This window comes from Jaculus jaculus, chromosome X, assembly GCF_020740685.1.
Source record: "Jaculus jaculus isolate mJacJac1 chromosome X, mJacJac1.mat.Y.cur, whole genome shotgun sequence".
Classification (NCBI taxonomy): domain Eukaryota; kingdom Metazoa; phylum Chordata; class Mammalia; order Rodentia; family Dipodidae; genus Jaculus; species Jaculus jaculus.
The window spans coordinates 34,609,347-34,632,210 of record NC_059125.1 but is presented as its reverse complement, the minus strand read 5'-3'; the positions used below and the strand labels follow the sequence as shown (position 1 = coordinate 34,632,210).

The window sequence follows — 22,864 nt, the reverse complement described above, 5'->3', positions numbered from 1 at the left end:
GCCAAATCTCCAGAGATCTCTGTGAGCCAGGTTATTGCATTGAGGGTGAAGGCATTCTATACCAGATGACTTAGTCCTGATGTGGGCTGAATCTTCAGTGGTTTTAATACAGGATGATTTTCTATTTAGTTTTGTGCTTTTTTTTTTACACCTCTAATGTGGTGAGAGACACTGATATACCACCCACTTCTACCTTGATATAGACAATAAGTACTTAAGAAAACTTATGGACTCAACATAGTAATGAAACCAAGGCAGGGTTTCATGGGTAAAAGAGACAACTGGCCTCTTGTGACCTCCAAAATATCAGACCCAGTGAATAAGGCCATGTGCAACACTTTCCAATAAGCTAAGCAAAATGATATGCATAAGATGAGTAATCTTCCCACTGAAGCTTTTTTCTTTTCTTTTAAAATTTTTATTAGCATTTTCCATGATTATAAAAAAATCCCATGGTAATTCCCTCCCCCCACACACACTTTCCCCTTTGAAATTCCATTCTCCATCATATTACCTACCCATCACAATCACTGTACTTACATATATACAATATCAATCTATTAAGTACCCTCCTCCCTTCCTTTCTCTTCCCATTATGTCCCTTTTTAACTTATTGGCCTCTGCTACTAAGTATTTTCATTGTCACGCAGAAGCCCAATCATCTGTAGCTAGTATCCACATATGAGAGAGAACATGTGGTGCTTGGCTTTCTGGGCCTGGGTTTCCTCACTTAGTATAATCCTTTGCAGGTCCATCCATTTTTCTGCAAATGTCATAACTTCATTTTTCTTTACTGCTGAGGAGAACTCCATTGTATAAATGTGCCACATCTTCATTATCCACTCATCAGTTGAGGGACATTTAGGCAGGTTCCATTTCCCAGCTATTATAAATTGAGCAGCAATAAACATGGTTGAGCACATACTTCTAAGGAAATGAGATGAGTCCTTTGGATATATGCCTAGGAGTACTATAGCTGAGTCATATGGTAGATCAATCTTTAGCTGTTTTAGGAACCTCCACACTAATTTCCACAATGGCTAAACCAGATTGCATTCCCACCAGCAGTGTAGAAGGGTTACTCTTTTTCCACATCCCTGCCAACATTTACGATCATTTGTTTTCATGATGGTGGCCAATCTGACAGGAGTGAGATGGAATCTCAATGTAGTATTAATCTGCATTTCCCTGATGGCTAGTGACGTAGAACATTTTTTTAGATGCTTATATGCCATTCGTATTTCTTCCTTTGAGAATACTCTATTTAGCTCCATAGCCCATTTTTTGATTGGCTTGTTTGATTCCTTATTATTTAACTTTTTGAGTTCTTTGTATATCCTAGATATTAATCCTCTATCAGATATATAGCTGGCGAAGATTTTTTTCCCACTCTGTAGGTTGCCTCTTTGCTTTTTTCACTGTGTCCTTTGCAGAGCAAAATCTTTGTAATTTCATGAGGTCCCAGTGATTAATCTGTGGTTTTATTGCCTGAGCTATTGGGGTTGTATTCATAAAGTCTTTGACAAGACCAATATGTTGAAGGGTTTCCCCTACTTTTTTCCTCTAGCAGTTTCAGAGTTTCAGGTCTGATGTTAAGGTCTTTAATCCATTTGGACTCATTTCTTGTGCATGGCGAGAGAGAAGAATCTATTTTCATCCTTCTGCAGATATATATCCAGTTTTCCCAACACCATTTGCTGAAGAGGCTGTCTTTTCTCCAATGAGTATTTTTGGCATTTTTATCGAATATCAGGTGGCTATAGCTACTTGGGCTTACATCTGGGTCCTCTATTCTGTTCCACTGATCTACTTGTCTGTTTTTGTGCCGGTACCACGCTGTTTTTGTTACTATGGCTCTGTAGCATAGGTTAAAATCAGGGATGGTGATACCACCAGCCTTATTTTTGTTGCTCAGTATTATTTTAGATATTCGAGGTTTTTTGTGATTCCAAATGAATTTTTGGATTGTTTTTTCTATTTCCATGAAGAATGCTTTTGGAATTTTGATAGGGATTGCATTAAATATGTAGATTGCTTTTGGTAAGATTGCTATTTTCACAATATTGATTCTTCTAATCCAGGAATAGGGGATGTTTCTCCACTTTCTAGAGTCTTCTGCAATTTCTCACTTTAGTGTTTTAAAGTTCTCATTGTAGAGATTCTTTACTTCCTTGGTTATGTTTATTCCAAGGTACTTTATTTTTTTTTTTTTGATGCAATTGTGAATGGGAGTGATTCTCTGATTTCATCCTCTGTGTGTTTGTTAGCATATATGAAGTCTGCTGATTTCTGTGTATTTATTTTGTATCCTGCTATACGGCTGTAGGTTTTGATCAGCTCTAACGGTTTGCTAGTAGAGTTTTTAGGGTCCTTTATGTATAGAATCATGTCATCTGCAAATAATGATAACTTGAGCTCTTTCTTTCCAATTTGTATCCCTTTTATGTGTGTCTCTTGCCTTATTGCTATGGCTAAAACTTCCAGAGCTATATTAAATAAAAGTGGGGACAGTGGACACCCTTGTCTTGTTCCTGATTTTAGTGGAAAAGCTTCCAGTTTTTCCCCATATAGTAATATGTTGGCTGTAGGCTTGTCATAAATAGCTTTTATTATATTGAGATATGTTCCTTCTATTCCCAGTCTCTGTAGGACTTTTATCATGAAGGGATGTTGGATTTTGTCAAATGCTTTCTCTGCGTCTAATGAGATGATCATGTGATTTTTGTCCTTCAACCCATTTATATAATGTATTACATTTATAGATTTGCGTATGTTGAACCATCCCTGCATCTCTGGGATAAAGCCTACTTGGTCAGGCTGAATGATCTTTCTGATATACTCTTGTATTCTGTTTGCCAATATTTTGTTGAGAATTTTTGCATCTATGTTCATGAGGGAGATTGGTCTGTAATTTTCTTTTTTTGTTCTATGTTTGCCTGGTTTTGGTATCAGGGTGATCCTGGCCTCATAGAAGGAGTTTGGTAGAATTCCTTCTTTTTCTATTTCCTGGAAAAGCTTAAGAAGCAATGGTGTTAACTCTTTCTTAAAGGTCTGGTAAAATTCAGCAGTGAATCCATCTGGGCCTGACCTTTTTTTAGTTGGGAGATTATTGATAACTCTTCGGATCTCCATGTTTGTTATAGGTCTATGTAAGTGATTAATCTCATTTTGATTTAATTTAGGTAGGTCATATAAATGAAGGAAATCATCCATTTCTTTCAGATTTTCATACTTTGTGGAGTATATGCTCTTATAGTATGTCCCTATGATTTTTTGAATTTCTCTGGAATCTGTTGTGATGTTACATTGTTCATCTCTGATTTTATTAATTTGTGTCTCTTCTCTCTTTTGGTCAGATTTGCTAAGGGTTTATCAATCTTGTTTATCCTTTCAAAGAACCAACTCTTTGTTTCATTAATTCTTTGGATTGTTTTTTTTTTTTTTGTTTCTATTTCATTAATTTCTGCCCTAACCTTTATTATTTCTTCCCGCCTACTGATTGTTGGTTTGCCTTGTTCTTCTTTTCCAAGTCTTTAAGGTGAAGCATTAGGTCATTTACTTGTGACCTTTCTAATTTCTTAATATAGGCACTTAAAGCTATAAATTTACCTCTTAGAACTGCCTTCATTGTGTCCCAGAGATTTTGATATGTTGTGTTCTCATTATTGTTTGTCTCTAAAATTTTTTTGATTTCCTTATTGACCCATTCATCATTTAGTAGTGTATTGTTTAGTTTCCATGATTTTGTGTATGCTCTATAGCCTTTCTTGCTACTGATTTGTAGTTTCATTCCATTGTGGTCAGATAGAATGCAAGGAATTATTTCAATTTTCCTGAATTTTTAAAGATTTGCTTTCTGTCCTAATATATGGTCTATTTTAGAGAATGTTCCATGTGCTGCTGAAAAGAATGTATATTCTGCAGCCTTTGGATGAAATGTCCTGTATATATCTGTTAGGTCCATTCCTTCTATGACCTCATTTAGTCCTGATGCCTCTCTCTTTTATTTTTTTCCCCGGGATGACCTGTCAGTTGATGAGAGTGGTGTGTTAAAGTCACCCACTACCACTGTGTTTGGTGTTATCTGTGACCTTAGTTCTAATAGTGTTTGTTTGATGAATTTGGGAGCCCCCATGTTAGGTGCATATATGTTTAGGATTGTAATGTCCTCCTGTTGGAGTGTGCCCTTAATTAATATAAAGTGACCAGGACCTTATCTTTCTTGACTAATGTTGGACTAAAGTCTACCTTGTCAGATATTAGGAGAGCACCCCTGCTTGTTTTCTAGGCCCATTTGCTTGAAACACCGTCTTCCAACCTTTCACCCTAAGATAATGTCTATCCTTTGTAGAAAGGTAAGTTTCTTGGAGACAACAAATTGTAGGATCCTGGTTTTTAACCCAGTCTGCAAATCTATGTCTTTTCTTTGGGGCACTGAGGCCGTCGATATTAAGAGATATTATTGAAAGGTGTGTATTTATGTTTGACATTCTTTTTTTTTTTTTTTTGTGGTTCCGGTTCTACCTGTGCTCTCTTGTGTTAACTAGTATTTGAGTATTGCTTGTTTTTTTCTAGGTTCCTTATATGTGTGCTTTTCCTTTTCTTCAGCATGGAGGATTCTATCAAGTATTTTCTGTAGAGCTGGTTTTGTCTTCAAATACTCCTTTAACCTACTTTTGTCATGGAATGTTCTTATTTCTCCGTCTATTTGAATAGTTAACTTTGCAGGATAAAGTAACCTTGGTTGACAGTTGTTATCTTTCAGAACTTGGAATATATCACTCCAAGCCCTTCTGGCTTTAAAGGTTTGTGTTGAACAATCTGCTGTAATCCTGATGGGCTTGCCTTTGTGGGTAACTTGATTCTTCTCTCTAACTGCTTTCAATATTTTTTCTTTGGTGTGTGTGTTTCGAAGTTTCATTATAATACGGTAAGGAGAGGTTCTTTCCAGGTTTTGTCTGGCTGGGGTTCTAAAGGCTTCCTGTATCTGTATTGGCACCTCTTTCCCAATTTGGGGGAAGTTTTCTTCTATGATTTTGTTGAAGATGCCTACTATGCCTTTGGAGTGGAATTCTTCTCCTTCTACTATGTCCTGAATTCTTATATTTGATCTTTTCATGGTGTCCCAAATATCTTGAAATTCCCACTCATACTTTTCTATAAGTTTGTCTTTCTCTTTGTTGGCCTGTATTAGATCTGCCACCTGGTCTTCTACCTTAGATATTCTGTCCTCTCCTTCATCCATTCTACTGGTGAAATTTTCTACAGAGTTTTTTATTTCATTAACTGTGTTCTTCATTGCTAGTAATTCTGACTGGTTTTTCTTTATTATTTCTATTTCCTTATTTATGTCTTGTATTACCTTCTTTATTTCATGAAATTGGTGTCCTGCATCTTCTTTGATTCCTTTGATTTCCTCTTTAAGTTCCTCTTTGACTCCTTTGATTTGTTCTCTGACTTCTTTGAACATATTTACAATCATTCTTTTGAAATCTTTCTCAGGCATTTCCTCTAACTTCTTCTCACTGGAGGTCATTTCTGATGCATTAATACTTTTAGGTGGATTTATATCATCTTGCTTTTTAGTGTTTCTTGTGTTATAATGTATATATTTTTGCATCTTGGATTATGTTAATGCTTGGATTTTCTAGCTATCTGGGTATTCTTAGCTGTATCAATTGATTTGATGTTATATATCTTCAGGGTATGAGCTTAAGGTGTTAGGTGTGGCACTTAAGACTCTCAGAGTTTCTACAAAGGTGCTCCTAGGGGTTGAGTTTCCCTGCTATGGGAGTATTCAAGTAGGCTGAGTGGAATAAAATACAGGTAGATTCTAAATTTAACTAAACACTGTACCCATTCAATCAAAAACAGGGCTGGAGAGATGGCTTAGTGGTTAAGCGCTTGCCTGTGAAGCCTAAGGACCCCGGTTTGAGGCTCGGTTCCCCAGGTCCCACGTTATCCAGATGCACAAGGGGGTGCATGCATCTGGAGTTCGTTTGCAGAGGCTGGAAGCCCTGGCGCACCCATTCTCTCTCTCTCCCTCTATCGGTCTTTCTCTCTATATCTGTCACTCTCAAATAAATAAATAAATAAAAAATTTAAAAACAGCCCCAAGTATGTATGCCAGAGTAGTTATTATAACAACCAGATCCTCTATCATCATAGAGGTTAAGATTTCTGGTCTGTTGAGGGATCCAAGTCAGCTTGTGACCAAGTGAGACCCTTCCCTGGTGCGGTCCCAGTTACCTTGGATGATTATGGTCTCAGTCAAATTGCTGCCTGTGTCATCGGGCTGCTGTTCTGATTTCTGGAGCTGGGCACTGGCTGTTCCTGCAGGGCAAACTGAGCCTGGCAACTGTGGCCCTGCAGATCAGCACCCCCACTACCGGAACTGCTGCTGCTAAAGCTGCCTCTGTTTGGTCTGTCAGCAGCTCAAGCTCTGCTGCTGGGTCCACTGCTGCTGCTGCCACTGAAGCTGCCGCTCCTGGGTCTGCTGCTGCTGGGGCTGCTGTTACTGGTGCTGGAGGCGCTGATGTTGCTCCTGGACTCTGTTCCTGCTTGGGTCCCGCTGTCGGCCCAAGTTGGCATGGCCAGGTCCTGGGACGCTGCTCTGTTCGCTGGAGCTGGGCTCAGGTGGTAGGGGAGGGGAGGGAGACGCAGCTGCTCTGGTTCTCTCACTGCTCCATGTGTTCTTCTACCTCGTGGTCTGATCCTCCATTGCTCACTTCCGCTCTCCCTTCACAAGTTGCAGAGAGCGCCGGTGTGAGCGGAAGCTCCCGCACCTGGCTTTTCCTGTGGCTGGAGCCGAGCCTGGCGGCTTTCTGGTGCACCGCCGCCGCTGCCACCGTGGTTGGCAGAGCTGCTGGGGCCGCTTTTGCCAGCCTGTGTGGGCTCTGGAGGCTCTGGATCTCTTCTACTTCTCTGCTGCTGCTTCAATTTCCTATACACCTCACTTTTTAGTAAAAGTGTGTATTTTGCTGAGTTTTTTTTGGTCTTTTTCCCCCCCAGGCTGCTTTGGCGTGGTACCTACGCTGCCATCTTAACCAGAAGTCTGAAGCTTTTTTCTTGATTGACAGTGATAGAGCATAAATAACAGAAGAACTTAAAGATTTAAAACAAAACTTTAAAAAGGAAGTTTAAAAAGAGTTTGAAAAAGTTTTAACTTTAAAAAAGTTCATGAAAGAACTTAAATTTTACACTGAAAAGAAAATTAAGAATCTCTACAGTCAGTTGTTCAGCATGCAGTAACCCAAACATAGCTCCCAAGAATGAAGGGGTAACCACAGAGGGCTTCCTTTGGAGAGGAACTTCCACAGTGTAGACTAATGCTACTTCCCTAAAAATCACTCATGTAAACAATAAGTAAATCTCTGTATTGGATGTGCACTGACTCTGATTGCCTGCATTTGGCAATTTCCTTAGCTACATCTAGGTCTCCCGGGGCTGTGAGAATGGGAGCAGGTGGCAAAGGAAGCCTTCTATTTCTTTAAAGGTTGGCTTTTGGCTCAGATCTGTCCTGGAAGCTGTACCATGTTCTGTCTAAAGAGAAGAGAAAAGCAAGCTCAGCTTGTGTTCATGTTGACAAGGGTCAGACAATATCCTCCCCCTGAAACCATCACCACTAAGGCAGCAAGAAAGCACAGAACTAAATAGCCACAGGTGACATAATATTCCCTCATCCACAAGGAGTAGGACTATGATGACTTAATTTAATGTGCCTCCATCATTAACATTCTATAAAAGAAAATTATACACAGGGATTGCCTTCAAAGTGGACCCCCTGTGACACTGATGGGAGTGACAGAGCCTGAGAAGCATCTAATATTATACTTTATAGTGTTTCTTCCTAGAAGCAGGAATGCCAAGCTTTCTTTTTAATCAGCAATCCATCAGAATGTCAAAAACTAAAATAAGAGGCCAAGAAGGAAAAGAATGAGCTAAAGGATATCAAGGAATGCAGAATGGGATATCAAGGAATACAGAATGGGAAAAAAGGTACAAGTCCAATGACTCATAAGAAACATACAGGTTGAGAACAGAAAAATCTGTCTTAAGTTACCAAAACAGTCTCTTGTAAGTATGGCTTTTTATTTTTTTTCAGTACTGAGCTTCACAAATGCTAGGCAAGTACCCTATCACTGAGATATAACCCCCATACTTTTTTTCTACTTTTTACTTTTGATTAGTGTGGTAGTTTGATTCAGGTGTCGCCCATAAACTTAGGTGTTTTGAATGCTAGGTTCCCAGCTGATGGAAATTTGGGAATTAATGCCTCCTAGAGACAGTGTATTGTTGGGGGCGGGCTTATGGGTATTATAGCCAGTTTCCCCTTGCCAGTGTTAGGCACAGTCTCTTGGTGCTGTTGTCCATCTGATGTCGGCCAGAAGGTGATATTCACATTCACCCTCTGCTCATGCCATCATTTTTTCCTGCCATCATTGAGCATTCCCTCAAGTCTGTAAGCCAAAATGAACCTTTTCTTCCTACAAGCTGATCTTGGTTGAGTGATTTCTGCCAGCAATGCAAACCTGACTGAAACAGTAAAGTTGGTACCAGAGGAGTGGGACTGTTGCTTCTAGAAACCCGACTTTGGCTTTTTTGGAACTGCTTTGAAGGAGGATATGGAAAAATTTGAAATTGTGGCCTAAGAGATGCCTTGTAGTGCTGTAAGTACAGCTTGATGGACTATTCTGGTCAGAGTTGAAAGACCTGAATGCAGTAAGAACTATGGGCTGTGATGTTTGGCTTGTGAGGGTGAGAAAAAGTTTTGCCTGGACTGGACTGGGCTAGAAGCAGTTTGTGTGAGAGGCTTGCTGTTATGCCCACGTCCTGAGAACTTGGACAGGGTTGCATTGCATAGAAATGGACTGGTGTTTGCAGATGGATATGGCACCGGAAGAAATCTTTGGACTGAAACTTCTGCCTGTTCATCTGCAATTGTATGAGAGATTATAACCATTGAGATTGGGACAACAGGAAAAAATATAGACTCTTTTGAAGGGGCCTGAATGCTCAAAGAATGTCCTGGACTTCAAAATCTGCTTTATTCCCCTCATCTGATTAACAAATTGGCACCCTACCTGGTATTATGGAGTATAAGAAATGCAGAAAAGAGAGGGTTCAATTTGCAACATGGTCTTGTCTTCTGGAAATGGCCATGGGCAGTATGAAGCAGGATTGCCTGCATGGAGACCTGATGGAGCTATGAAGATGGACTGTGGGTTGCAGTGGAGCCCTACAGGAGATGCTGGGACCACAGGATTGCTGCTAAGGAGAGCTGCTGGCCCCACAGACTAGAGTTGTTGGTTTGCCATGTTTAAATCTTGTATTGGTTGAATATTTCTTTGCTATGCCCAGTGCCATCTTATGTAGAGCAAGTGTTTATTTTGCACCATTATGGGTTTGGGTGGATTTTTTTTTCTTGGTATTATTGCTCGGTTAAAAGATCTCAGACTACGGGAATTGCTGAACATTATTAGGATTGATAAAAACTTTGGGGACTTTTAAAGATGGATTGAATGCATTGCATTTTACATCATGGATGGTTATCAGTCTATGGGGGCCGGGGGCAGAATGTGGTGGTTCGATTTAGGTGTTCCCCATAAACTTAGGTGTTCTGAATGCTAGGTTCCCAACTGATGGAGATTTGGGAACTAATGCCTCCTGGAGGCAGTGTGCTGTTGAAGGTGGGCTTATGGGTATTATAGCCAGTTTCCCCTTGCCAGTGTTTGGCATATTCTGCTGTTGCTGTTGTCCATCTGATGTTGGCCAAGCGGTGATGTCCACCCTCTGCTCATGCCATCACTTTTCCCTGCCATCATGCAGCTTCCCCTCGAGTCTGTAAGCGAAAACAAACCTTTTCTTTTTTTTTTTCTCACAAGCTGCTCTTGGTTGGGTAATTTCTGTCAGCAATGTGACCCTTGACTGCAACAGACAGGGTTTCACTAAGTTGCTTGGGCTGGCCTTGAATTTGTTCTGTAGCATAGGTGTGATCCTCCAGCTTCATCTCAATCTCCTTAGTAGCTGGGATTTCAGGCCTGTGCCATCAAGACTCATGTTGCATTTGTTTTGTTTTGTATTGGGGGTAGGGATTGAGACTGGGTCTCATATAGCCCAGATTAGCCTTGAACTTCCTATGTAACTAAGGATACTGTAAACTTCTGATCCATCTGTCTTCACCTTCATGTGGCTTTTTAAAAAATAGTATACAGTCTGTTCCACAATTTTTTTTGGAGTTCCTTCTTGACCTCACTGCTTTCAAGGTCAGCTGCAGTAACTGAAGGCTCACATTTTTGAGTGATTACTCTGTGCTAGGTACTTTACTAAGCATTTTGATAATGTCATCTTTTGTTCCTGCATTTATCTTTGTTTAAGGCTAAGGAGACAGAGTTAGAGGGGTTAGACTGCTAGCTTCTTAGTGGTAGAGCTGGGATCAGAACTGAGAGTAAATAAAGCCATAACATTTAGACTAAAGACAACAACAGTAAACTATGTCTAAAAGCCTTTCTTAGCCCTCTGTTTGCTAGGAAGAAATCACCATAATTGGGTGCTTCATGGGCAAATATAGGTCTTATTATGTATTTGGATGCATGTCCACATGTCCTTTTGAATTAAAAAAGAGGAAGTGCTAAATACATGTAATGATAGGCATTCAGAAATTTAAAAAAAAAAAACCTTATACAAAGTCTCTGTAGTCAATAGCATTGGCAACTAACACATTTCTACATTTTTTTAACTAAAAGATGAGCCATTATACCTTATGAATAAAAAATGATCATCCCCTGATAAGATAGTATGACTGCATCTTTAAAATACACTTGTTAAGAAAATTCATAAGTCAGGGCTGGAGATTTTGCTTAGTGATTAAAGGAGCTTGTTTGCAAAGCCTGAGGTTTGATTCCCCTTTACCCATGTAATGCCAGATTCACAAACTGGCCCATGCATCTAGAGTTCATTTGCAGTGGCAAGAGGCCCTGAAATGCTCATTCATTCTCTTCTCTCTCTCTCTCTCTCTCCTTGCAAATCAATAAATATTAACAAAATAAAATAAAATAAGAAAATATATAACCCAAATGTGCTTTCTAAGCACATTTTCAAAGTTTAGTAATAAAGGATTCTGTAGGGATAACTGCATTTCATATTTTTAAAGGTAGCTATACCTGAAGGATGATTAAAAATGAGATACATAAAATTTAAATATATTAGCATCTTTGTATTCAAAGGTAGACTTATTTTTCCAGTGGTGAATAACAGGATCACATTATTATGTGCTCTGGCATTAGGTCTCCCCTGGAGGCATAGACTTCCTAATTGCAACCCTCAGTTTTCTACCACCCAACCCCAATCTACAACCTCCTGAATATCTGAATTTAGAGTTAGAAAAGGGTTGACTAAGATAGAGGTAGGTGGATCCCTGTGAGTTCGAGACTACCCTGAGACTACATAGTGAGTTCCAGGTCAGCCTGGACTAGAGTGAGACCTTACCTCGAAAACCAAAAAGAAAGAAAGAAAGAAAGACTAGAAATAACCTTGGAGACTACTAGATCCAAGCCTTCACTAGAGAAGTAAACCAAGGCCCAGAGAAGCTGTTAAATGACTGAGTTATGGTGTTGAAAGAAGGCAAGCTAAGTCACCAGAGGAAGGTGTTGGGAACTAGTTTTTCTCATAGCCCAGAGCTGGCCAGCATATCAAATGCTTTGAACATTACACCCTGCATGACCTACTAAGGTGGCTGGGGTGGGAGCTTCCCAGGACCTCACCTCTTCTTCTCGGAGCTTCTGTTTCCTCTTCTCTTCCACTGCAGCTCTCTTCTGGTCCTCCCGCTGACGCTGCTCCTCCAATTTTCGCCATCGTTCCTCTATTTGTTTTTCATACTGAAGCTTAGCTCTTTTCTGTTTTTCCAGGATCTGCTGTTCCCGGGCAGCTACGGAATGGAAGTAGAAGATTATCATTCAAGTACGGGTTAGATTAAAATCAAGAACAAAGATATGAGAGTCTGGTGAAATGCTAGCATGGTGGTTGACATTAAGTGTTCCTTATCCACTAGTTGGGTGACACAGGGTATATTTTATTTTATTTTTTAATTAAAAAAATTTATTTATTAGAGAGAGAGAGAGCAAAAGAAAGAGAAAGGGTGTGCCAGGTCCTCTGCCCACAGGAAATGAACTCCAGACACATGTGCCATCTTGTGCATCTGGCATAAGTAGAATCTGGAGAATCGAACATTAGGCTTTGCAAGCAAGTGCCTTGACTGCTAAGCCAGTTCCCCAGACCACAAGGCATGTTAAGTATGACCTCTGTGCCTTAGTTTCCTCCTAAGTGAAATGTTGATACATTTTTGTCATATCACAACGTAAGGAGAACTGAATGATAAAATGTACATAAAGTACATAATAAGTCTTCCCACACACAGGAATTACTATTACTGCCATCATTAAGTCAAACTTGTGAACAATAGTTAAGCCATATAGTAGTTTGACAAATGATAGTTGTAAAGGCACATTCACTCAAAAGCATTGCGCATGCACCAGCACCAGACACAGAGCTGGATAAAGTATATTTCAACAATATAAAGAAGACTGACCTTCCCACAAAGCCATTCACTGTGGGGCCCTTACTTATACTTAGGCCGAAAAAGTGTGTCTAGAGAAGGCAGGGCCTGAGCTGGCCAGGGTGAGGCCAATGAGGAAGAACTCCAAAGTTCTTTGCTTGTCTCCATTCATAACCTATCTGAGGTAGTGCCTGTAGCCCACAAAAGGTAAGACACCTTTCTCAAAAAGGTGCCCTATCCTTTACATAGAAAATGAGTAAGTAGCCAGGCATGGTGGCACATGCCTTTAATCCCAGCACTTGGGAGGAAGAGGTGGGAGGATTGCCTTGAGTTTGAGGCTACCCTGAGACTACATAGTGAACTCCAGGTCAGCCTGAGCTAGAGTGAAACCCTACTGCGAAAAACAAAAAAAAAGAAAGGGAGGAAGGGAGGGAGGGAGGGAGGGAAGAAGAAAATGAGTAAGTGTGGGGAGAAAGGGAATTACCATGGAATATTTTTTTATAATCGTGGAAAATGCTAATAAAAATTAAAAAAAGAAAAGAAAAGAAAAAGAAAATGAGTAAGTGCGCTGTCTCAGTTCTGGGGATGGCCCTTCTAGAAGACTAAAAAAGAGTGCACACAGTGGTGATACCTAAGAGTGTCAAGGACTTTCTTGGGTCAAAGATATCAAGTATTTTCTCTTTCTTTCCCATTGTGTCCACAGCCCTAGTCATAGTGCCTAGGACACAGCAGAGAGACAGTGTTTGCTGAGTAAATGTTTCACAGAATTATGTAGTGTATGTGAACATGTCAGTCACTGTGTGAGTTCGCCCCCAATTGTCTACATTCATTTAGTAATTGTCCTAGTTCTCTTCCCATTAATTTACATATTTCTAAGTACCTTTAGAAATGCTGGAGAGATGGCTTAGCGGTTAAGCGCTCGCCTGTGAAGCCTAAGGACCCCGGTTCAAGGCTCGGTTCCCCAGGTCCCACGTTAGCCAGATGCACAAGGGGGCGCACGCGTCTGGAGTTCGTTTGCAGAGGCTGGAAGCCCTGGCGCGCCCATTCTCTCTCTCTCCCTCTATCTGTCTTTCTCTCTTTGTCTGTTGCTCTCAAATAAATAAATAACAATAAACCAAAAAAAAATTAATTTTAAAAAAAGAAATGCTGCCATAGCTCCACTTTCTTAGACATTAACAACCAAAGTGTACAACTTACCCAGACATTTTTCTCTTTCTTCTCGCCTCTCTTTAGCTAATCTTTGTCTCTCATCTGATTTTAAAAATCCATCCATGCCTACAAGACAGAAAACATGACTTTCAGTTTCTTTATTTTTCTGGTCTGCTGAGTGCTAGAGACAGCTGGACACATGGTCCTGGGTCTGGCTACACACTTGCATCACCCATCACCACCATTTCAGCTGAAGGAGACCTAATCTCTCACTTCCCTCCACATATCTACAGCCAGGCACATGGCTTCCACATGCACTTGTCATGTGGTATTGCAGTGGTGCTGGTGCTAGCCATTTTACCTAGTCCTCTGGTCCCAGGCCTGACCCTAAAGGGGTAAGAAAGTGCATTAAGTGACACAAAAACCTTGTTAGCATGCAGCGAAGCTAACTAGACCTATTCCAGTCTGGATCAAATAGCTCTAAAAGTGGACAAGATTTTGAATATCAATTATTACACAGAGTGTGGAACATTTAACTTTCTAAAAGGATTCAAGGGCTGGAGAGATGGCTTAGCAGTTAAGGTGCGTGCCTGGGAAGCCTAGTAACTCTCCAGGCCCCATGTAAGCCAGATGCACAAGGTGATGCAAATGCACAGGGTTGCATGTATGCACAAGGTGGTGCACACATCTGAAGTTTGATTGCAGTGGCTGGATACCCTGGCATGACAATTATCTCTCTCTCTCTCTCTCTCTCGTTCACTCACTTGCATAAAAAAGGTCAGTCTGAGTCAGCATGTCTAGTGCCAGAAGGTGCTACACGGGCGACTGGGAGAAATGACCAATACTGCCCAAGCAACTCATGGTCTAACCTATTTAGCAACAAATAACCTGGTGTGATGCCCACACAAGTGCAATAGTGGCACACAGCCATGGTGGGGAACCAACTGCTCTTGATTTGGCTAACTGATCCCCTCAGTGTTACGGGACGATAGCTGGAGCTGGAAAACCAGTCAGAACCATATCCAAACAAAAGCCCACTCTCCAATACCAAGCTACCATCAATCATGGGCTACAAGAGAGCCTATACCCATTAAACTCTCTATCAAAAAAGTAAGTGTTATCTCAATTGTCTGGGTGCTAACTTACTCTCCATTAGATAATCTGCTTCTCTTTTTCAGATAGATGCAGAACCTAAGGAGAGAGCTGCCCCAGCATACCTCAAAAGGGGCCCAACTGAAACTAAGGAGAATTGGCGAAACAAGCAAGGGTGATGTTTTCCTGATGAACTGGATACCAGCACAAACAGGAAGGAGACTAACACAGAAAAATCAACTCCTACAAATCAGAGAGCCAGAGCCTCAGAGGCCCCCAACACCTCAACACTGAAGCAGACCAAAAATGAACCCAACATGGCTCCAGGAAATTTTGCGGAAGAGGGGCAGAAAGAATGTCACAGTCACATGTTGGGTCATGATATGCAGAGACATTATCGTACCAGTAACTGTGGGCTAACTCCACAATGCATGACCCATTTACATCAACAAGGAAGGGCCATTGGGAGGGGGTAGGTCATGGATGAGCCTAAACAATGGTACCAAACTGCCTGTATTTGCTGAAAAGAAAACTAATAAAATAATTTTTTTTTAAAAAAGGTCAGTTTGTTGGGTTTGCCTCAAAAAATTAAACAAATAAATAAATAAATACAAGTAGTCAATTGCAGGCAGACACATAAGCACATCAGTAGAGTACTGTAAAATGCAACACTCAAGATTCACTTTGGTTCTGCTCAGCTTGTTCTGGTATCAATCTTAGTGTCCCAGAATTACAAAGAAAAAAAATGAATGTAATAAACTCCTCTGTACTTGTCATTCAAATATCTGTAGCAAATAAGATGGAACAAATGACATCTCTCTCCAAAATGTTCAGGACATATCTTACAGCTTTGTATCTCCACTCCAACTCTTAAGCAAGGCCCTAGGAGACTTTCTAAATAAAAAATTAAATAAATAATGGATGTTTTAATAATTTGTTGCATTCTATTACAATTGGTTGTTCACAAGATTTAGCGCATATTGTTCTAACATAACATTCTGGAGAAATCAGCTTTAGTACTAATGTAACCACATTCCTGTTCCCAGAGACTAGGCCCTTCCTTTCTTGGTATATAATGCTTACTTAACAGTATGCTTTGCTGTCATGGCAACCTTCATTCCTTACAGGGAGGTTCTTGCTGCTTGCTGTCCAGGTGCTGGGAAACCTTAGCAGAAGCTCTGGTTTGTACTGTAATGATCTGTTTAACACACAGAAACCAGGTCACTGCTCCCCAACGTTGTCTACATAGTGGAATCACGCAGAGGGCTTCTTTTTTTTAAGGTGCAGAAAGAGTTTATTATACCTTAAAACTTTAGGAAGAGGAAGAGAAGTGGGCTAAAGCCTAGAATATAAGAGAAGGAAGCTATGGATGTAGATTTTAATTCAGGTATCATTTGTAATCCTCTGGTTACGATGTGGTGTGTATCATTGTGCATCGTTTGTGACATTATTTTTTTTAATTGCATTTATTAGTTTTCTTTTCAGCAAATACAGGCAGTTTGGTACCATTATTAGGCTCATCTGTGATCTACCCCCTCCCATTGGACCCTCCTTGTTGATGTAAATGGGTCATGCATTGTGGAGTTAGCCCACAGTTATTCGTATGACAAATGTCTCTGCAAATCATGACCCAACATGTGACTCTGACATTCTTTCCGCCCCTCTTCCGCAAAATTTCCCTGAGCCATGTTGGGTTCATTTTTGGTCTACTTCATTGCTGAGGTGTTGGGGGCCTCTGAGGCTCTGGCTCTCTGATTTGGTAGGAGTTGATTTTTCTCTGCGTTGGTCTCCTTCCTCTGTGTGCTGGTATCCGGTTCACAGGAAAACATCACCCTTGCTTGTTTCGCCAATTCTCCTTAGTTTCAGTTGGGCCCCTTTTGAGGTATGCTGGGGCAGCTCTCTCCTTAGGTTCTGCATCTATCTGAAAAAGAGAAGCAGATTCTCCAACGGAGAGTAAGTTAGCACCCAGAAAATTGAGATAACACTTACTTTTTTGATAGAGAGGTTGATAGGTGTAGGCCCTCTTGTACCCCATGATGGATGGTAGCTTGATATTGGAGAGTGGGCTTGTGTTTGGGTATGGTTCTGACTTGTTTCCCAGCTCCAGCTATGGGTCTAGTACCACTGAGGGGAATCAGTTAGCCAAATCAAGAGCAGTTGCTTCTTCACCATGGCTGTGTGCCACTATTGCACTTGTGTGGGCATCACATCAGGTTATTTGTTGCTAATTAGGTTAGACAATGAGTTGCCTGGACAGATATTGGTCATTTCTCCCAGTCGCCCATGTAGCACCTTCTGGCACTAGACACGCTGACTGTTTGGGGACTGACACTCTCCTGGCTTCCAGCCATGCCATTCCATTTTACGTATCAGCTGCGTATGGAGTCTTCAGCAATAGGGTCTTACCACTGGCTTTTGGTGGGTCACCAAGTACTCTGACAGAAGTCTGTCATTGTTTTGGGAAACCTTGTAGGTTTCTCTGATCAAAAGCTCATTGTGGCTGGTAGCCCCAAGCTGGAAGTGGGGGTTAAAGGTCAGTGCCCACTAAGAAATTGAGGAAAAACATAACTAATATACAACAGTTAGAGAGGACAGAGATAAAGGGGAGAGGGGGAGAGGGAGGGAGGGAAGATGAACAAGATTTAGGTTAGTCTTGATCCTACCCTCTCCAGTGTCTTGTGGTTCAGGTGTTTCCTGTAAGGGTCTAGTGAAGGTTCAGCCATTTGGTCTGTCTTTTAGGAAGTAGAATTTTATGGTACCATTGCCGTTTGAGTCCAGATTACTGTTTTCCACCCTTCGATGCCCGCCCCGTCCTCCCCATCCATCCTATTGTCTAGTCTATGAGGTGCTTACTGGGTATGTAAGGTATCTTGGGAAGATTCAGGTTAGGGGTTGTAGATGAGTGAGACTATGTGTCGATTTTTTTTCTGTGATTGGGTAAGTTCACTGAGAATGATCTGTTCCAGGTTCAACCATTTTTCCTCAAATTTCTTTGTGTCGTTTTTTCTTACTGCTGTATAGAATTCCATTGTGTAGATATACCATATCTTTGTTATCCATTCTTCTAATGATGGACATCTGGGTTGATTCCAGCTTTTAGCTATTACGAATTGAGCTGCTACAAATATGTTTGAGCAAATCTCTCTGGCCTGTGGTTTGAAGGTTTTAGGGTAGATGCCCACTAAGGGTATAACTCGGTCTGTTGGTATTTCTATAGTCAGCTTTTTCAGGAGTCTCCATATTGCTTTCCAAAGTGGTTGTACCATCCTGCATTCCCACCAACAGTGAGTGAGTGTCCCTGCTTCTCCACATCCTCGACAGCATTTATTTTCATTTGATTTTTTGATGTTGGCTATCTTTATTGGGGTAAGGTGGAATCTTACAGTTGTTTTAATTTGCATTTCTCTGATGATTAGGGATGATGAACATTTTCTTAAGTGTGTGTTTGCCATTTGTATAGCTTCCTCTGTGAATTGCCTGTTCAACTCTGCACCCCATTTTGTGAGTGGGGTATTTGTCTTCTTATTGTTTAGACTTTTGAGTTCTTTGTAAATTCTAGAGATAAGGCCTCTATCCGTTGGATAACCTGCAAATATTTTCTCCCATTCTGTTGGTATTCTATTGGCTTTGCTTATTATATGCTTGTCTGTAAAGAAACTCTTCAGCTTCATATGATCCCATTGGTTGAGTGACTGTTTAAGAACTTGAGCCACTGGGGTATTGTTCAGGAAGTCTTTTTCCATTCCTATATCATGGAAAGTACTTCTTAAATTTTCTTCCAGTAGTATTTGAGTTTCTGGTCTTATGTTGAGGTCTTTGATCCATTTGGATTTGAGTGTAGTGCATGGTGAAATGTGTGGATCAAGTTTTAGTTTCCTGCATGTGGTTATCCAGTTTGTCCAGCACCATTTGTTGAAGATGCTATCTTTTTTCCAGTGTATATTGTTTGGGCCTTTGTTGAATATCAAGTAGCTATAGTTGCTTGACCCCAAATCTGGGTCCTCAAGTCTATTCCATTGGTCTATACTCCTGTTTTTATGCCAGTACCATGCCATTTTTATTACTATGGCTTTGTAGTATAACTTTAGATCAGGTGTGGTGATGCCACCAGAGGTATTTCTTTTGCTGAGGATATGTTTGGATATGCGAGGCATTCTGCCTTTCCATATGAAATTTGAGATCATTTTTTCTATCTCTGTGAAGAACACTGTAGGGATTTTAATTGGAATTGCGTTAAATCTATATATTTCCTTTGGTAGGATTGTCATCTTCACAATGTTAATTTTGCCTATCCAGGAGCATGGGAGGTCTTTCCATCTTCTCAAGTCCTCCTTGGTTAACGTTATTCCAAGGTATTTTAATTTTTTTCTGTTGCTATTGAAAATGGGACTATGTCCTTTATTTCTTTTTCTGTATCTTTGTCATTTGCATACAGAAATGCTACCGATTTTTGTGCATTGATTTTGTATCCTGCTACTTTGCTATAGGAGTTAATCACCTTCAGGAGTTTTGGTATGGAGTCTCTCGGGTCTCTTACATATACAATCATGTCATCAGCAAATAGAGCTAACTTAACTTCTTCCTTTCCAAATTGTATCCCTTTTATTTCCTTCTCCTGTCTTATTGCTTGAGCTAGGACTTCCAGAACTATATTGAAAAGCAGAGGTGAGAGAGGACATCCCTGTCTTGTTCCTGATCTCAATGGGAATTCCTCCAGTCTCTCTCCATTAAGTATTATTTGGGCCTTTGGAGCTTTGTATATTGCCTTTATTATGTTAAGATGTGAACCAGCCATGCCAATTCTCTCCAATGTTTTGATTATGAAGTGATGTTGTATCTTGTCAAAGGCCTTTTCTGCATCTATCAAAATGATCATGTGGTTTTTATGTTTAAGCTTGTTTATGTGGTGTATTACATTGACAGATTTTCGTATGTTGAACCACCCTTCTGTTCCTGGGATAAATTCCACTTGGTCAAGGTGGATAATGCTTTTGATGTGTTGTTGGATTCGGTTTGCAAGTATTTTGTTAAGGATCTTTGCGTCTATGTTCATTAGGGAAATAGGCCGATAGTTTTCTTTTCTTGTGGCATCTCTGCCTGGTTTTGGGATTAGGGTGATACTAGCTTCATAGAAGGAGTTGGGTAGCTTTCCCTGTTCTTCAATTGTGTGGCACAGTTTTAGGAAGATTGGTTTGAGTTCTTCCATGAAGGTTTGATAAAATTCAGCTGGGAATCCATCTGGTCCTGGACTCTTCTTTTGGGGGAGGTTTTTTATTACTTTTTCCATCTCCATGAGTGTGATTGGTTCATTGAGTGATTAATCTGCTCTGAGTTTAGCTTTGGTAGATGACATGCGTCCAGGAATTTATCCACCTCCTTCACATTTTCAGTTTTGTGGAGTAGAGGGTTTTGAAGTAAGTCCTGATGATTCTGCCGATTTCACTCATGTCTGTTGTGATCTCTCCTTTTTCATTTTGAATTTTGTTAATTTGGAGTCTCTCCTTTTTTTGCTTGATCAAATTGGCCAGAGTTTTGTCAATCTTGTTTATTTTTTCAAAGAACCAGCTCTTTGTTTTGACAATTGCCTTAATTGTTTCCTTGGTTTCCAATTCATTAATTTCTGCTCTGAGTTTAATTATTTCTTTCCTTCTGGAGCTCTTTGGGTTGGATTTGTCTTGTTTTTCCAATGCCTTTAGGTGGATGGTTAGGCTATTGATTTGGGATCTTTCTGTCTTTTTTATGAAGGCATTGAGTGCTATGAATTTTCCCCTGAGGACTGCCTTCATTGTACCCCATAAGTTTTGGTATGATGTGTTCTCATTGTCATTAAATTCCAGGAATTTTGCAATTTCATTTTTTATTTCATCCACTATCCATTTATTGTTTAAGAGTGTGCTATTCAGTTTCCAGTGTTGTTGGGGTTCTTGTTGGTTTTTTTGTTGTTGATTTCTAGGAATATAGCATTATGATCTGATATCATGTAGGGAATTATGTTGATTTTCCTACATATGTGGAGGCAGTCTTTGTGACCCAGTATATGGTCTATTTTAGAGAATGTTCCATGGGCTGCTGAGAAGAATGTGCAGTCTGTGGATGTGGGATGGAAAGTTCCTTATATGTCTGTTAGGTCTAAGTGCTCTATGGTTTTGTTGAGCTCTCTTACTTCCCTGTTGAGCTTCTGTTTGGATGATCTATTACTGATAATGGTGTGTTGAAGTCCCCTGCTATGATGGTGTTGGTGGTTATTTCTGTTTTACTGTCAAGTAGGTTTTGTTTTATGAACTGTGGTGCCCCTGTGTTTGGTGCATACAGATTTATGATTGTAATATCCTCTTGATGGATTGTTCCCTTTATAAGTAGGAAGTAGCCTTGTCTTTTTTTATTGTTTTTGATTTGAAGTCAATTTTATCTGATATTAATATAGCTACACCTGCTTGTTTCTTATTCCCATTTGCTTGGAATATTATTTTCCACCCTTTCACCCTGAGGAGGTTTTTGTCTTTAGTGGTAAGGTGGGTTTCTTGAAGGCAGCAGGTTGAGGGGTCTAAGTTTTTGATCCACCCTGTTAGCTTGTGTCTGTGGATGGGTGAATTAAGGCCATTAATATTTAGGGTGATGACTGTGAGATTTGATTTGATTCCTGCCATGTTGTGGTGGTATAGGTGTGCTGGCATTTCCATGGAATTTGAAATTTTTTCTGTCTACTCTGTGTTTTGTTGCTGTGATCTGCTTCTTGTAGGCATTTGTGTTTGGTTATTTGTTTCTTCTCCTTGGAGAATTTCCTGGAATACTTTCTGTAGGTTTGGTTTTGTGTTCATATAATTGTAAAGCTGAGTTTTGTCATGGAAAGTTTACCTTTCACCATCTATTATAAGGGAGACTTTTGCGGGGTAGAGTAGTTTGGGTTGGAAGCCATAGTTTCTTATAGTTTGTAGAGTTTCATTCCAGGCCCTTCTAGCTTTCAGGGTTTCCATTGAGAAGTCTGAAGTAATTCTGATGGGGTTTCCTTTGAAAGTGGTGTGTTGTTTTTCCCTAGCTGCTTTTAGGATTTTCTCTTTGGTGTCAATGTTTAGAGTCTTAATGATAATATGTCTTGGGGAGTTTCTCCTTTGGTCTAGTCGGTTAGGAGTTCTGTTTGCTTCTTGTATCTTGATGGGCCTTTCTTTTAAGAGACGGGGGAAGTTTTCTTCAATTATTGTGTTAAATAGGTTCTCCATGCCTTTGGTCTGAAATTCTTCTCCTTCTGGTATTCCAATGATTCTGATATTAGGACGTTTAAGTGTATCCCACAATTCCCTCATGTTCTGTTCACAGGAACTTTTGAACTTACTGAAATTTTTGGACTCTCGAACTGTTTCTTCCATCCTGTCTTCCAGATCAGAGTTTCTATCTTCCACTTCACTGACTCTATTCTTGAGAGCCTCTAGCGAGTTTTGGACTTGTTCAATTAAGTTTTCATTTTCTACTACTTTCCTATGTATCACTTCCATCGCTCTGTCCAGCTCCCTTTTCATCTCATTTTCTGATTTTCTTGATGATTCCTGGAAATAATCCTTGCATTTCTTTATGTTTTCATTTAGTGTGGCCAGCTGATTTTTAAGGTCCTCTTTTTTTTTCACTCTCCCTCAACTCTCTTAGTTCTCTTTGAATTCCTTCCAGTGTCTTTTCATATTGCTCTAGCTTAGTGATGGTAGCATCCACATGATTATCTGTCCTTTGTAGCTTTCCTGCCAGTTCTAGCAGTAGGTTGGTCAGGGTTGCATTGTTCATAGCTTCCACTTGATGTTCTGATCCTAAACACTCTTCTATGTTTTGGTTAGATGTAATACTTGTTGGACTGGGTGATCTGTCTGGATTTTCTTGCATTTATTTTTCATGTTATTTCTTTTGCGCTGTGGTCTACCCATGTCAGTGTATGGGCAGGTAGGTGGGTGGAGCAGCCTGGCATCTAGCTGAATGAGAATCCAAGGCAGTCTGGGGCAGTTGCAACCAGCCTGGGTTTTTGCTCTCTCTTGCCAAAGCCACCTATCTATTGCCTGACAGGGGTGCCAAAGTTGCCTGAATTCTCAC

General features: G+C 40.3%; 1 protein-coding gene across 3 annotated transcripts in view; it reads right to left on the bottom strand.

Annotated features, from left to right (window-relative positions):
- Positions 1 to 22,864, bottom strand: part of Map7d2 (MAP7 domain containing 2) — a 171,844-nt gene that overhangs the window by 105,023 nt on the left and 43,957 nt on the right. For 2 of the 3 annotated variants that reach the window (XM_045140357.1, XM_045140355.1), the window contains exons 2-3: positions 13,751 to 13,828; positions 11,763 to 11,926 (exon numbers count right to left, since the gene is read on the bottom strand). In XM_045140357.1, coding sequence (XP_044996292.1) covers positions 11,763 to 11,926; positions 13,751 to 13,828 — 242 coding nt within the window. The remainder of the gene's footprint in view (positions 1 to 11,762; positions 11,927 to 13,750; positions 13,829 to 22,864) is intronic. The other variant, XM_045140356.1, reaches the window with a different exon arrangement.